The sequence below is a fragment of the Cervus elaphus genome, chromosome 28 (genome assembly GCF_910594005.1).
Source record: "Cervus elaphus chromosome 28, mCerEla1.1, whole genome shotgun sequence".
Taxonomy (NCBI): domain Eukaryota; kingdom Metazoa; phylum Chordata; class Mammalia; order Artiodactyla; family Cervidae; genus Cervus; species Cervus elaphus.
In genome coordinates this window covers 18192728-18204979 of record NC_057842.1, presented here as the reverse complement: position 1 = coordinate 18204979, position 12252 = coordinate 18192728, and the positions used below count along the sequence as shown (strand labels likewise).

The window sequence follows — 12252 nt, the reverse complement described above, 5'->3', positions numbered from 1 at the left end:
GGATGTCTCTGATAAATTGATGTATTTGTAATCAAATGAAAGCAATTTTATGGTCTGGTTTTGTGGTTTCTAGGCCTTTTTTGTCCTACACTGCTCTGACTTACTGGGATGAAGCCTTAAGTGGTTGGACTTCTAATTTTGCCACCTTATAAATGGGATTTATGACTCAGGATAACAATAAAAATATTGTGAACACAAAGTTCCCTTTATCTGGAATTTTCCCGTCCAGATCACTTTCTAATGTCTAATAAGCTGAAGCGAAGTTTATAGCATGCAGTTACAATGCAAATATTTTCCCTGAATCATCAATATTTATTCTAAAGCAAAGTATTATTCCAGACATTGACTTTCAATAGACTTATGTTGGCCCATTAAATAGTATGCAAAAATTATTTAGGCAGGCATCTTGTATTGGCTTGCAAATTTTTCCGGGACCCTTTCCTTCTTTTCTGAGCCAAATGCTTCTCTTATTATCCATCAGCTGACTGCAGGGACAAAAATATCTTCAGAAAATTTACTCAGCTTTGCCTTATGAATACATATTTTCATGAAGACCAACCTGTTTCCCACTCACCAACTGACCACAGAGAGAAGAAAAAATATGTTTGATTACAAACACCAATTGTTGCATTTTTGGGGATTTAAAGATACCACATGTGTTTTTACTTTTGAATTAAAATATTTTCCTGCCTTTTCTTTAGTGAAAGTAGATTTAGTTGTGAAATTTAAATACACTGATGATTAGGACAAGATATTATGGGTGTTTTGCATTACATTTATGATAGTTGTTACTTCTGTTAAGATTTCATTAACCCTCTGAACTAACCGGCTGCCAGCTTTAGACCATTACCTTGTAAAGTGCAGGAGAATGTTAAAAGATTTGCTTTTTTCTTCAGCTTTATTGCATTTGCTTAAATGGCACAGCAATTGTTCTGTAATTTTAAGAAAATATTTATTTGACTGCACCAGATCTTAATTGCGGCATGTGGGATCTGGTCCCCTGATCAGAGATGGAACCCAGGCCCCCTGCATCGGTTTTAGCCACTGGACCATCTGGGAAGTTCCTGTTTTGTGTGTATTGATCTAAAAGTACCAAGAATGAAAACACTTTGCTTATATTTATTTTTTTTTCATTTATTTTTATTAGTTGGAGGCTAATTACTTCACAACATTGCAGTGGGTTTTGTCATACATTGACATGAATCAGCCATGGAGTTACATGTATTCCCCATCCCGATCCCCCCTCCCACCTCCCTCTCCACTCGATTCCTCTGGGTCTTCCCAGTGCACCAGGCCCGAGCACTTGTCTCATGCATCCCACCTGGGCTGGTGATCTGTTTCACCATAGATAGTATACATGCTGTTCTCTCGAAACATCCCAAGAATGAAAACACTTTGCTTATATTTCTTTTGTATGCCTCCTAGATATTTTATATAATTTTTACTTGCAAAAAAGAGTGAGGATATAGTTACAAAAATAGATAAGTCAACAGCACAGATGCTTGGGTTACAGATTCTTGGAGAATCAGTCATATATCTTTTCATCTTGTCTTGCACAATGTCTCCTATGATAGTTTAAAGACATAGTTGTAGAAATGCATCTTCACGAAGGTACTGAAAATGCTTCTGTGTGTGTGTCTTAAGTTGCTTCAGTCATGTCTGACTCTCTGTGACCCTATGGACTGTAGCCCGCCAGACCAGGCAAGAACACTGGAGTGGGTTGCCATGCCCTCCTCCAGGGGATCTTCTCCACCCAGGGATCGAACCCTTGTCTCATATGTCTCTTGCCTTGGGAGGTGGATTCTTTAGCACTAGCGCCATCTGGGAACCTGCCCGAAAATGTGTGCCAATAAAATTTTGTGTTCTTTTGTGCATGTCAGTTGTGGGGAAGAACGATATGAAATGTCCTAATGAACAAAATGATTTTAGCAGCCAACGTTTTTGCAATGTTAGTTTGTATTCCTTAATGCTAGGTAGATTTAATGGCATGTCATTTACAAAAACGTATCGCATATATTTCAGAATGTTCTGTCAGTGCCTGGACCGATTTAGTTTTCCTTGTGGATGGCTCATGGAGTGTGGGAAGAAACAATTTCAAGTACATCTTAGACTTCATTGCTGCTCTTGTGTCTGCTTTTGACATTGGGGAAGAGAAGACAAGGGTTGGAGTTGTTCAGTATAGCTCTGACACGAGGACGGAATTTAACTTAAATCAGTACTACCAACAGGAAGACCTGCTCGCCGCAATTAAAAGAATCCCATACAAAGGTGGCAACACAATGACAGGTATTTTTTTTACAAATTTAGTTTTGTTTACGGTACGTGAAGTGTCTGTTTGGGAAAGGAATGATGGGCTGCACAAATGATCATATGTTAAATAATTTTGAAAGCAATCTCGCAGTTTTTGATTTTAATAAAATTGTATCGTGCGGAGTGACTGAACGTATCTCTTTTTCATTTCAGGGGAAGCCATTGATTACTTAATTAAAAATACCTTCAAGGAATCTGCTGGGGCAAGAGTTGGCTTTCCCAAAGTGGCGATTATCATTACAGATGGCAAATCCCAGGACGAAGTGGAAATTCCAGCAAGAGAGCTTCGAAATATTGGGGTTGAAGTGTTCTCTTTGGGTAGGTCAAGTTTGGTGAAGTGTTTTCCTTTTAGAACTACTTTACTACTTCATGCTCAGAAGATGAAGGCTTGATTCCTCAGAAAGGATCCTTCCTCAAGGAAAGACAGCAAGGTTTACTGCATCTTATAGTGTAGTGTTAATCCAAATCAGTTTTGAGTAAAATTCTGCTTGTCTATTTCTTTCATGTAATGCACCCCTTTTTTTAAAAAAAAACTTTTTTATTTTGCATTGGTATATAGCTGATGAACGATGTGATAGTTTCAGGTGAATAGTAAAGGGATTCAGCCATACACGTACATGTATCCATTCTCCCCCAAACTCCCCTTCCAGTCTGCCATATAACATTGAGCAGAGTTCCATGTGCTACACAGTAGGTCCCCATTGGTTATCCATGTCCCTTCTTTTTAAAAAAGGCATTAGAGCTGCATATGTATTAAGTAAGGCGATATTCACATTCCTTGTCAAACCCTCTGCTTTTCAAAGAATTCTGGGCCAGTGGTTCTCATAAAGGTCCTCCTTGTATTATCATTAAGTGCTTTATATGTGTTTCCTCTATTATGTAATGCTTGAAGAATTCAGAGGGCTCCAGCTCATTCAGGACTCTGGAAGAAAAAAAGTATTATCTTCACAGATGGCAGCAGGAACAAATGATGGCACGGTTGGCATGAGAGCCCACTCTGTCTTACTGACCACTCATTTGCCTCTGTGGCCACATTATGTGAAATGAGAAAATGTCATTCAACCGTTTTTGTCCTTTCAACAGTTGCACGCTCGTTAGGAAACAAAGCAATTCCCGTTTATGACTGAATAAGGATTTGAAAATGTCTTCACTTGGGAAAGACCAAGAAAGCAAAGAACTTCCTTGATTTGACCCACTTCCCTTTTCAAAGATCCTGTATGTGTGTGTATGTGTTAGTTGCTCAGTCGGGTCCTACTCTTTGTGACCCAGTGGACTGTAGCCCACCAGGCTCCTTGGACCATGGGATTCTCTGAGCAAGAGTACTGTAGTGGGTTGTCATTCCCTTCTCCAGGGGACCTTCCCCACCCAGGATCGAACCTGGGTCTCCTGCGTTGCAGGTGGATTCTTTGGTTTGAGCCACTTTTGAAAGAAAGCCCCTTCAAATATCCTACTCCCTTTTAAAAAAAAACTTTATTTTGTATTGGGGTATTGCTAATTAACAATGTTGTGATAGTTTCAGGTGAATAGTAAAGGGATTCAACCATACATATACATGTATCCATGTACATTCTCCCCCCAAACTCCCCTTCCATCCAGACTGCCATATAACATTGAGCAGAGTTCCATGTACCATACAGGAGGTCCCCATTGGTTATCCATGTCTCTTCTTTTTCAAAGGCATCAAAGCTGCAGATGCAAAAGAACTCAAACAAATTGCCTCCACACCTTCTCTCAATCATGTTTTCAATGTGGCCAACTTCGATGCCATTGTGGATATTCAGAATGAGATCATCTCCCTGGTGTGCTCAGGTGTGGATGAACAGCTCGGTGAACTGGTCAGCGGAGAAGAAGGTGAGTGAATTGTTGGGCATTCCCATGTGTTCACCTTTTCCATTATTCGAGAGCATTTGTGGTTTTACAAGCAGGGGGACATTTAGCTTAGCACTCTGCAACTTAAACTCATCACAGTGCTGTTTCTATTCAGTGGCAAAGAGTTTCCTATCACCATAAATTGCGTAGTGTTTTCAAAGCTCTTAAGAATATTTCAAAGAGCAGTCAGTTTGATCCTCCCACTTTTGCAAAATGTCCCCATTTATCAGTCATTGCTTTTAAATACATGGGAGAGAGAGAAAAACATTTCATAAACATCCTTTGGGGCATTAAAAAATCACAGTTTCCATGATTGTTCTCCTCTCAGCCTGAGAATTGACAACTGATTCAAGATAAGTTCTAAATAACTCCATCTTCAATCATGTAGAATCTTTCATCTCCAAACCCCAAGCATTTTGGCAGTGGTCATGGGCTGTAATTCAGTTTCAGAACTCCTTCTTATTACCTCATGGGCTCTGAATCTCTTTCTTTGTTTTACTGCCTAATGTCTGTGATTTTTTGCCCTGTATTGTTACAAAATCCACCCCCGCCTGACTTTCCCCTGGTCATCTTCTCTTCCTCAGTCTTTTAAAACATTTGAGTTTTCATCCTCACTAGGGTGCATGTGCGAGGTTAGGCCAACTTTGGTTCTGCCCCTGTTTGCACCCTCCCTGGCAGGGGGCGTGGGCTTCATCCCAGGCGTCCACAGTCTTAACTTTGGGGTCTCCTCTCTGTTGCTGGCGATCCCCTGTGACTTCTGTCCCCTCACTGTCTCTGCATCAGTCCAGGGCTTTGCCCAGGCTTCCAGTTGGCGCGTCTATCCCTGTCCTCCCATTTTTTCTCATTTCTTTAGACATCATTTTTATGGACTATGTCTGACTGCCTTTCAGAGAAGACAATGAGTAACCTTGTGCATGTTTTATCATCCAGTGTCTCAGGCTGACTTATAAAAACAGAACCATATCTTCCAGGAAATAGATTCCACTGACAGATCTAAAACTTTGAAGATTTGGTCTGAAATAGCTTAAGATACTTTGTTTTTAGCTAAGTACATGACTATGTTCTACATCGACTGAGGATAGAACATTTTTAGATGATCAGTATTTGCTTATCAATCTGCTTGTTGTACACCGTGGTTTCACCTCTGTTTGGTGGCATAGCTGAACTTTTTCTTCTAAACCTTGAATGAAGTGGAAATACAATTATTTAAAATTATAAGAACCTGTCATTTAAGAACGGCCAACTTCTTATCTTTCTTGGCATGTTATAAAGTATCTTTAAAGTATTACATTATTATGCTTAATGTTTTATGAAAAGGGAAAAAATTTCTAAAGTATTGAGTAAGCCATTGATTTAACAAATATTTATCAAGTTCCTCCTTTGGTACCTGAATAAAGGCCTTGACATGCGTGTGTGCTAAGTCGCTTCAGTTATGTCCAACTCTCTGTGACCCCATGGACTGTAGCCTTCCAGGCTCCTCAGTCCAGGGGATTCTCTAGGCAAGAATACTGGAGTGGGTTGCCCTGACCTCCTCCAGGATAAAGGCCCATGAATGTAATACCAAAACCAAAATGGGAGGTCTTGGTCCCAGAAATGAATTAGGCATCTGATGTTCTATTATTAATTTTTTCAAGGATTTCTTTGCCCTAAACTTCTCATCTCCTGGGTTAAAATTCAGGTACTGAATCTCTGGTTTGATGGGTACAAGTGCAAGTAGGGGCCTGGGACTGGAAACTTTTCCTGATACGTGCACGCAATGCATATGTGCGTGCTAAGTTGCTCAGTCATGTCCGACTCTTTGCAACCCTATGGACTGTAGCCCGCCAGGCTCCTCTGTCCATGTGATTCTCCAGGCAAGAATACTGGAGTGGGTTGCGATGCCCTCCTCCAGGGGATCTTCCCAACCCAGGGATGGAACCTGCGTCTCTTAAGACCCTGCATTGGCAGGTGGGTTCTTTTACAACTCGTACCACCTGGGAAGCCCTTTTCCTGATGCTATCATGATTAATTTGAATAGGGAAAATTAAGGTGTAAACGTAAAGACCTCATTAATGGGGTTGCATCTCACTGTTTTTAATCACTGTTCTGCTTGTTGTTTTGTAGTTGTTGAACCTCCTTCAAATTTGATTGCCACGGAAGTCTCGTCGAAATACGTTAAGCTAAGCTGGAGTCCATCTCCTAGCGCAGTGACTGGTTATAAAGTTCTCCTCATACCCATGACCACAGGAAGCCGGCAGCACGCTCTGAGTGTGGGGCCTCAGACAACCACGCTCAGCGTCCGTGACCTCTCAGCAGACACAGAGTACCAGATCAGTGTCTCTGCCATGAAGGGGCTGACATCCAGTGAACCTGTTTCGATAATGGAGAAGACTCAACCAATGAAAGTTCAAGTGGGTGAGTTAATAGGGTTTGAAATGTGTGGCGGTCCATTTGATAGTATACCTTTCTGGTTCAGACTTAACTTTTAAACAAAATAGTTGCGATAAGTTTCTTTTAAAGAAGCCTGCTTACTAAGAAAGTCAGATGTCTTTAGCCCTCTATATCCATGGGTTCCACAACCACAGATTCAACCACCTGTGTTGTCTGACGTTGGTTGAACCCACAAATGTAGAATCTGTGACTCTGGAGGGCCAACCTACCTGTGTGCCGTTTTATAGAGTCGACTTGAACATCCACAGAGTTTGGAATGGGAAAGGAGGTTCTGGAACCACTCCCACCCCCAAGATGCAGAGAAACTGCTGTATTTATATTTTTATGATTAATTCATATTTGTTTATAAATTTGTTTATTTCAAATGATTAATTGATATTCAAACTTTAATGGGCTTTCTTTCTTTTTTACAGAATGCTCACGTGGTGTGGATATAAAAGCCGATATTGTGTTTTTGGTTGATGGTTCCTATAGCATTGGGATTGCAAACTTTGTTAAAGTTAGGGCCTTTTTGGAAGTTCTCGTAAAAAGTTTTGAGATTTCACCAAATAGGGTACAGATAAGTCTTGTCCAGTACAGCCGGGATCCTCATACTGAATTCACACTGAAAAAATTCACCAAAGTTGAAGATATAATTGAAGCAATAAACACTTTCCCCTACCGAGGAGGGTCTACCAACACTGGGAAAGCAATGACTTATGTCAGAGAGAAAATATTTGTGCCGAGCAAGGGTTCAAGAAGCAATGTCCCAAAGGTCATGATTCTTATCACAGATGGAAAATCTTCAGATGCTTTCAGAGACCCGGCTATAAAACTGAGGAATTCAGATGTTGAAATCTTTGCTGTTGGTGTGAAGGATGCTGTTCGCTCAGAACTAGAAGCCATTGCCTCTCCTCCTGCTGAGACCCATGTGTTCACAGTGGAAGATTTTGATGCTTTTCAGAGGATATCTTTTGAACTCACACAGTCAATCTGCCTTAGAATTGAGCAAGAATTGGCAGCCATAAAGAAAAAAGGTTAGTAGACTCTGTAAAGTAAAAGTTATTCCTTCATGAACAAAGCATTTTGGGTTCTAAAATAGTGGATAATCTGCTTTGTCAATTCTATCTGTAGGAAAAAGTAACTTTCCTGTATTATTGAAAACTACTGAACTTAGCTCATTTACCTCTGAGACATGGCTTTATCCTGGCTACGGGTCAGATGTTTATTGGTGAAAAAGCTGTTTACCTTAAGAGTCATGTAGGACTGGGAACCAGCTTTGTCACGCCCATTTGTCATGTCCAATTAAATAACTGAATTGAGTGGAGGGCTGAGCTAGTTCCTTTGAATCAAAGGTGACTGCAGTATAGTCCTGGATCTTTGAATTCTTTTTCCTGGACCATTTTTGGGCATCATTCCTCACAAATGAATTCCCTATTCTCTTCTCTTCATTTGGTCAATTTCTGTTTTTCAGCATTCGATTAAAAGTCCCATCTCTTGCATCAAGCTTCGTAACTGTTCTAGAGCTATAACGCTTATCACTTGTAGTCACTTGGCATTCAAATAGACCACTTTTTTGTTAATAACCTTGCCCTCTCTTGTCGCTTCAGTTTCATTGTATGTCCGCTAAGGACAGTGAGCTTGCCTTCAACATTGCGTCTTCCTATGATTTGGTTTAATAAATATTCTTTTGTTAGGAAAACATTTTAAATTATTACTTTGAAATATCTATTTATGGTATGAGAGAAATATCTGTCAAACCGTTTGCTTGATGATTCATTTTAGGTCTGATACTGTTTAAATATTCTAGCTGTGGGTAGGACCATTCTGTTACTGCTTTGCCTTATGAAGCTCAAAACTCTAATTCAGCTTTTTTTTTAATAGTTGTTTTTATTAAACAACATAACTTAGTATTATGAATGATCAAGACAAATGATCAAGCCCTCTTTGCAGGGCTGTGAGTGAGAGTGAGAGGCTGCCTCTCACTGGTCTTGTGTGGACTACTTACTCAGTGCGTTGGCCTCAGCGACCACTCTCCCAACAGAACGGAAGGCATTTCAGAAAATGCGTAGCTGTTGGGTCTGTGTTTGCTTTGTAGATTAAAAAAATTTAACTATGCCCTTCTTTTTCTCTTAACAGCTTATGTGCCTCCAAAGGATATTAATTTTTCTGAGGTGACTTCCAACAGTTTGAAAACCAGCTGGTCTCCTGCTGGAGAAAACGTTTTTTCGTACCACATCACCTACAAAGAAGCTACTGGGGATGATGAAGTGACGTTGGTGGAGCCAGCTTCGAGTACCAGTGTGGTCCTCAGCAACCTGAAACCAGAGACCCTGTACCTCGTCAATGTGACCGCGGAGTACGAGGATGGCTTCAGTATCCCCTTAGCTGGAGAGGAGACCACTGCAGAAGGTGTGAGGAGGGTTCCCCACCGTTTCCCCCAAACTAATAGTTTATCACAGAACAGAGTCACCATGGGAAATGACCATCTGCTTTATAGTTCAGCAGTGTGAATGCCCTTGTATCAGTTCCTTTAAAATACAGCTACTCATAAATCTTTTTTCAAAAGGGAAAAAGCTTTTAAGTAAAAGATCCTATGTTCATTTTGATGAATTTGAGGTTGAGACATAGAGAACCATTAATGATTGTGGAATTAGCTCTTGAAATACTGCTTATCTAGCATTTTTCTATCCCATGTTTCAAATACTTCTGAGCTACCAAACCTCTGATGGCAGATATATATTACCAACTTTTAAAAATTGTGGTAAAATGTATCTATAAGTAACATTATAGTGACCGTTTTAATCCTTTTAAAGTGTGCATTTCAGAGGCAATTAGTACATTCATATTGTTGTGCTAACATCACCACATTGTCTCCAGAACTTTTTTATCTTGCAAAACTGGAACTCTCTACGTGTTAAACAACAACTCTTCATTCCCACTGCTACTCCTAAACAACTCCCCCTTCTTCCCCCACAACAGACAGTCATTTTACTTTCTGTTTCTATGAATTTGATGGCCCTAGGTTCCCATATGACTAGAATCATACAGTATTTGTCATTTTGTGACTGGCTTAGGGTACATCTGTGCTTGAAGCATGTGTCAGAATGTCCTTTGTTCTATGACTGAATGATATTCCAATGTATGTATAGACCAACTTTTCTTTATCCATTCACCCATCAGTAAATACTTGGATTGCTTCATCCTTTAGCTACTGTAGATAGACCTGCTAAGAACCTGGGTGTACAAAGTTTACCAGATGTTTTAAGTGATATTTGTTTAGATGTGTCCGCTTTACTGGAAAGAGTTGAATACTTTCTGATACATTTTTCTACATTTGATATTTAACGTATTCCAAAGAACCTTGTCAGAAGACTAGCACCGGATATTTACTCTTTAAGATAAAAAGTGAATATTATAAGAGATGTCAGTTGTTCTCCATTTTTATTGGGTATAGAAAAGGCTGAAACAGCAGCATGAGGAATTTAAGATAGTTACAAACAAAGAAGTATTTGCTGACAGGGAAGGCATGTGCAGGTCTACTTGCTGATAAAAGCTAGAGAATCTTTGAGTTTTTCAAGTATGATTGGTTTTTCTTTTGTGCATGGTTTAGGTATATTCCTTTCTGAAGGTTAGTAGATAGACTAAATGGCCTAAGGTATCTTCTTGTCTTATGAATTTTGTGATGGTATAACCTAGCAGTCCACACTTAGCTTTTTCTGACTTTCTGCTGATTTCTCAAATTGTGGTTTGATGAGCCTGGCCCTTTTTCTTCAGCACTTTGGGGGTGGAGATGGAACTTTGTCTCAAGAAGAAATCAAAACCTAGAGGGTTTTTTAGTACAGTCAACTATATTTGGATACACTCTAATTTTTCCTCAGTGGGCTACTACAATAGAGTTTGGTAACGCCTTTCCAGTTCTGTTGTTTGTAGTGAAATCTGAGATTTAAACTTTCTTCTGTCAATAAGGAAGTGTCTGATTCAATATCTTTATTAAACTAGCAGTTATTAAGCTTCTGCTATGTGTCAGGTACTATGATAATTGTTTCCAAGGATTATCTCATTTCACCACCTCAATAACCCTACAATTAGTCACGTTTTTGCTGTTGGCTAAGCTGAGACTCAAAATTACACGTTAATTAAATTTCAGAGCCAGTATTCAGATCCATCAGTTTTGTTTGCTTGGACTAATATAGCCTTTTTACTTGCCATATTAAATGAATCATGGATATAGGTCTGCCAAATTGCAAATTAATTTTCAGTTTGCTTTCTTTTCTTGAGATATGCAATTCCTTTTCCTCCCTGGAGTGGTCTATTGGATATCTTGGACATTTAGATAAACTTCTGATTGCATGAGAGGTACATGTAGATATAGTGCACTGTGATTTTACCCTAGTGGATTTAGTTCATCTTTCCTGACCATGTTGTCCATATGAACAATTAGCTTCTTAGACAAAAAGGTCATTAAACCACAAAACCAAGTGATGTTCTCATTTGGACTTAATGAAAATTTCATTTAAGACTTAATGGAAATTTCATTTCATTTAAATTACATTGCAATTTAACTTCAAGATTTAGATTCAGCTAGTATTCATTAAGTACCTACAAATATGTTTGGTCTAATGCATGTGTGGTCTAATTATTCTCAAGTCAAATGACTGTGCAGATAAAAAAGTTAACAGTGTGACTGATTGGATAAGACAGTTTGCTCAAATGGGTAAATATGGTAGACCTCAGTGTTAGGTATTACTTTCCTGCTTTTTTGAGAAAATCTAGTAAGAGTGAAAGCCTTGTTACTTGTACTTGAAGAAACAGATTGTCTTTATTTTTCATTTTGTGTCAATGTTAATTTGCAATTTTATAGAATATTTATGATTTTCAAAGTTTACTGTTATATAGCTCTTTATTTGATTAAACAGTTGACAGTGCTCAGTTTCTTTCTGGGTATTGTAGTGTGTTTGCCATTTCAGAATGTAGTTAATATCTGGCCGAATAAGTTCAGGAACCAGGATGTTTGTCAAAACATGCTCATGGATTTGCTTAGAGAAATGCTGTAACTTAGTGATCAAAAACTAGCTTTTTATTCTTCACATATAATCAATCAACTTATTATTTTTTAAATTTTAGTGAAAGGAGCACCTCGAAACCTAAAGGTGACAGATGAGACTACGGATAGCTTTAAAATTACCTGGACTCAAGCTCCGGGGAGAGTCTTAAGGTACCGAATTATTTATAGACCTGTTGCTGGTGGAGAAAGCAAAGAAGTTACCACTCCAGCCAATCAGAGGAGGAGAACACTGGAGAACCTGACTCCAGACACAAAATATGAAGTATCTGTAATTCCTGAATATTTCTCAGGACCCGGGTCTCCATTGACTGGAAATGCAGCCACTGAAGAAGGTAGATGAAATATGCTCATTATTTGGTAACAACTGAAATCTCAGACTAGGAGGCACTTTGGACAACTATTCAGACACTACAAGCCATGAGATACTTTGTCTCAGTTATTGGAGTATCTAAGATGCTAGTCCTATTAGATTTGATTTACTCAGATATTTGACTTACTTGTGACCCCATTTATTGGGCTTTCCTGGTAGCTCAGATGGTGAAGAATCTGCCTGCAACACGGGAGACCTGGGTTCGATCCCTGGGTTGGGAAGATCC

The 12252-nt window shown here is 39.3% G+C and overlaps 1 protein-coding gene across 3 annotated transcripts in view; it reads left to right on the top strand.

Annotated features, from left to right (window-relative positions):
• The window catches only part of COL12A1 (collagen type XII alpha 1 chain), a 117414-nt gene that overhangs the window by 13179 nt on the left and 91983 nt on the right, over positions 1-12252 (top strand). For all 3 annotated transcript variants that reach the window (XM_043889868.1, XM_043889866.1, XM_043889867.1), the window contains exons 6-12: positions 2023-2286; positions 2464-2628; positions 3988-4161; positions 6283-6573; positions 7023-7625; positions 8728-9000; positions 11716-11988. In XM_043889868.1, the coding sequence (XP_043745803.1) occupies positions 2023-2286; positions 2464-2628; positions 3988-4161; positions 6283-6573; positions 7023-7625; positions 8728-9000; positions 11716-11988 (2043 nt within the window). The remainder of the gene's footprint in view (positions 1-2022; positions 2287-2463; positions 2629-3987; positions 4162-6282; positions 6574-7022; positions 7626-8727; positions 9001-11715; positions 11989-12252) is intronic.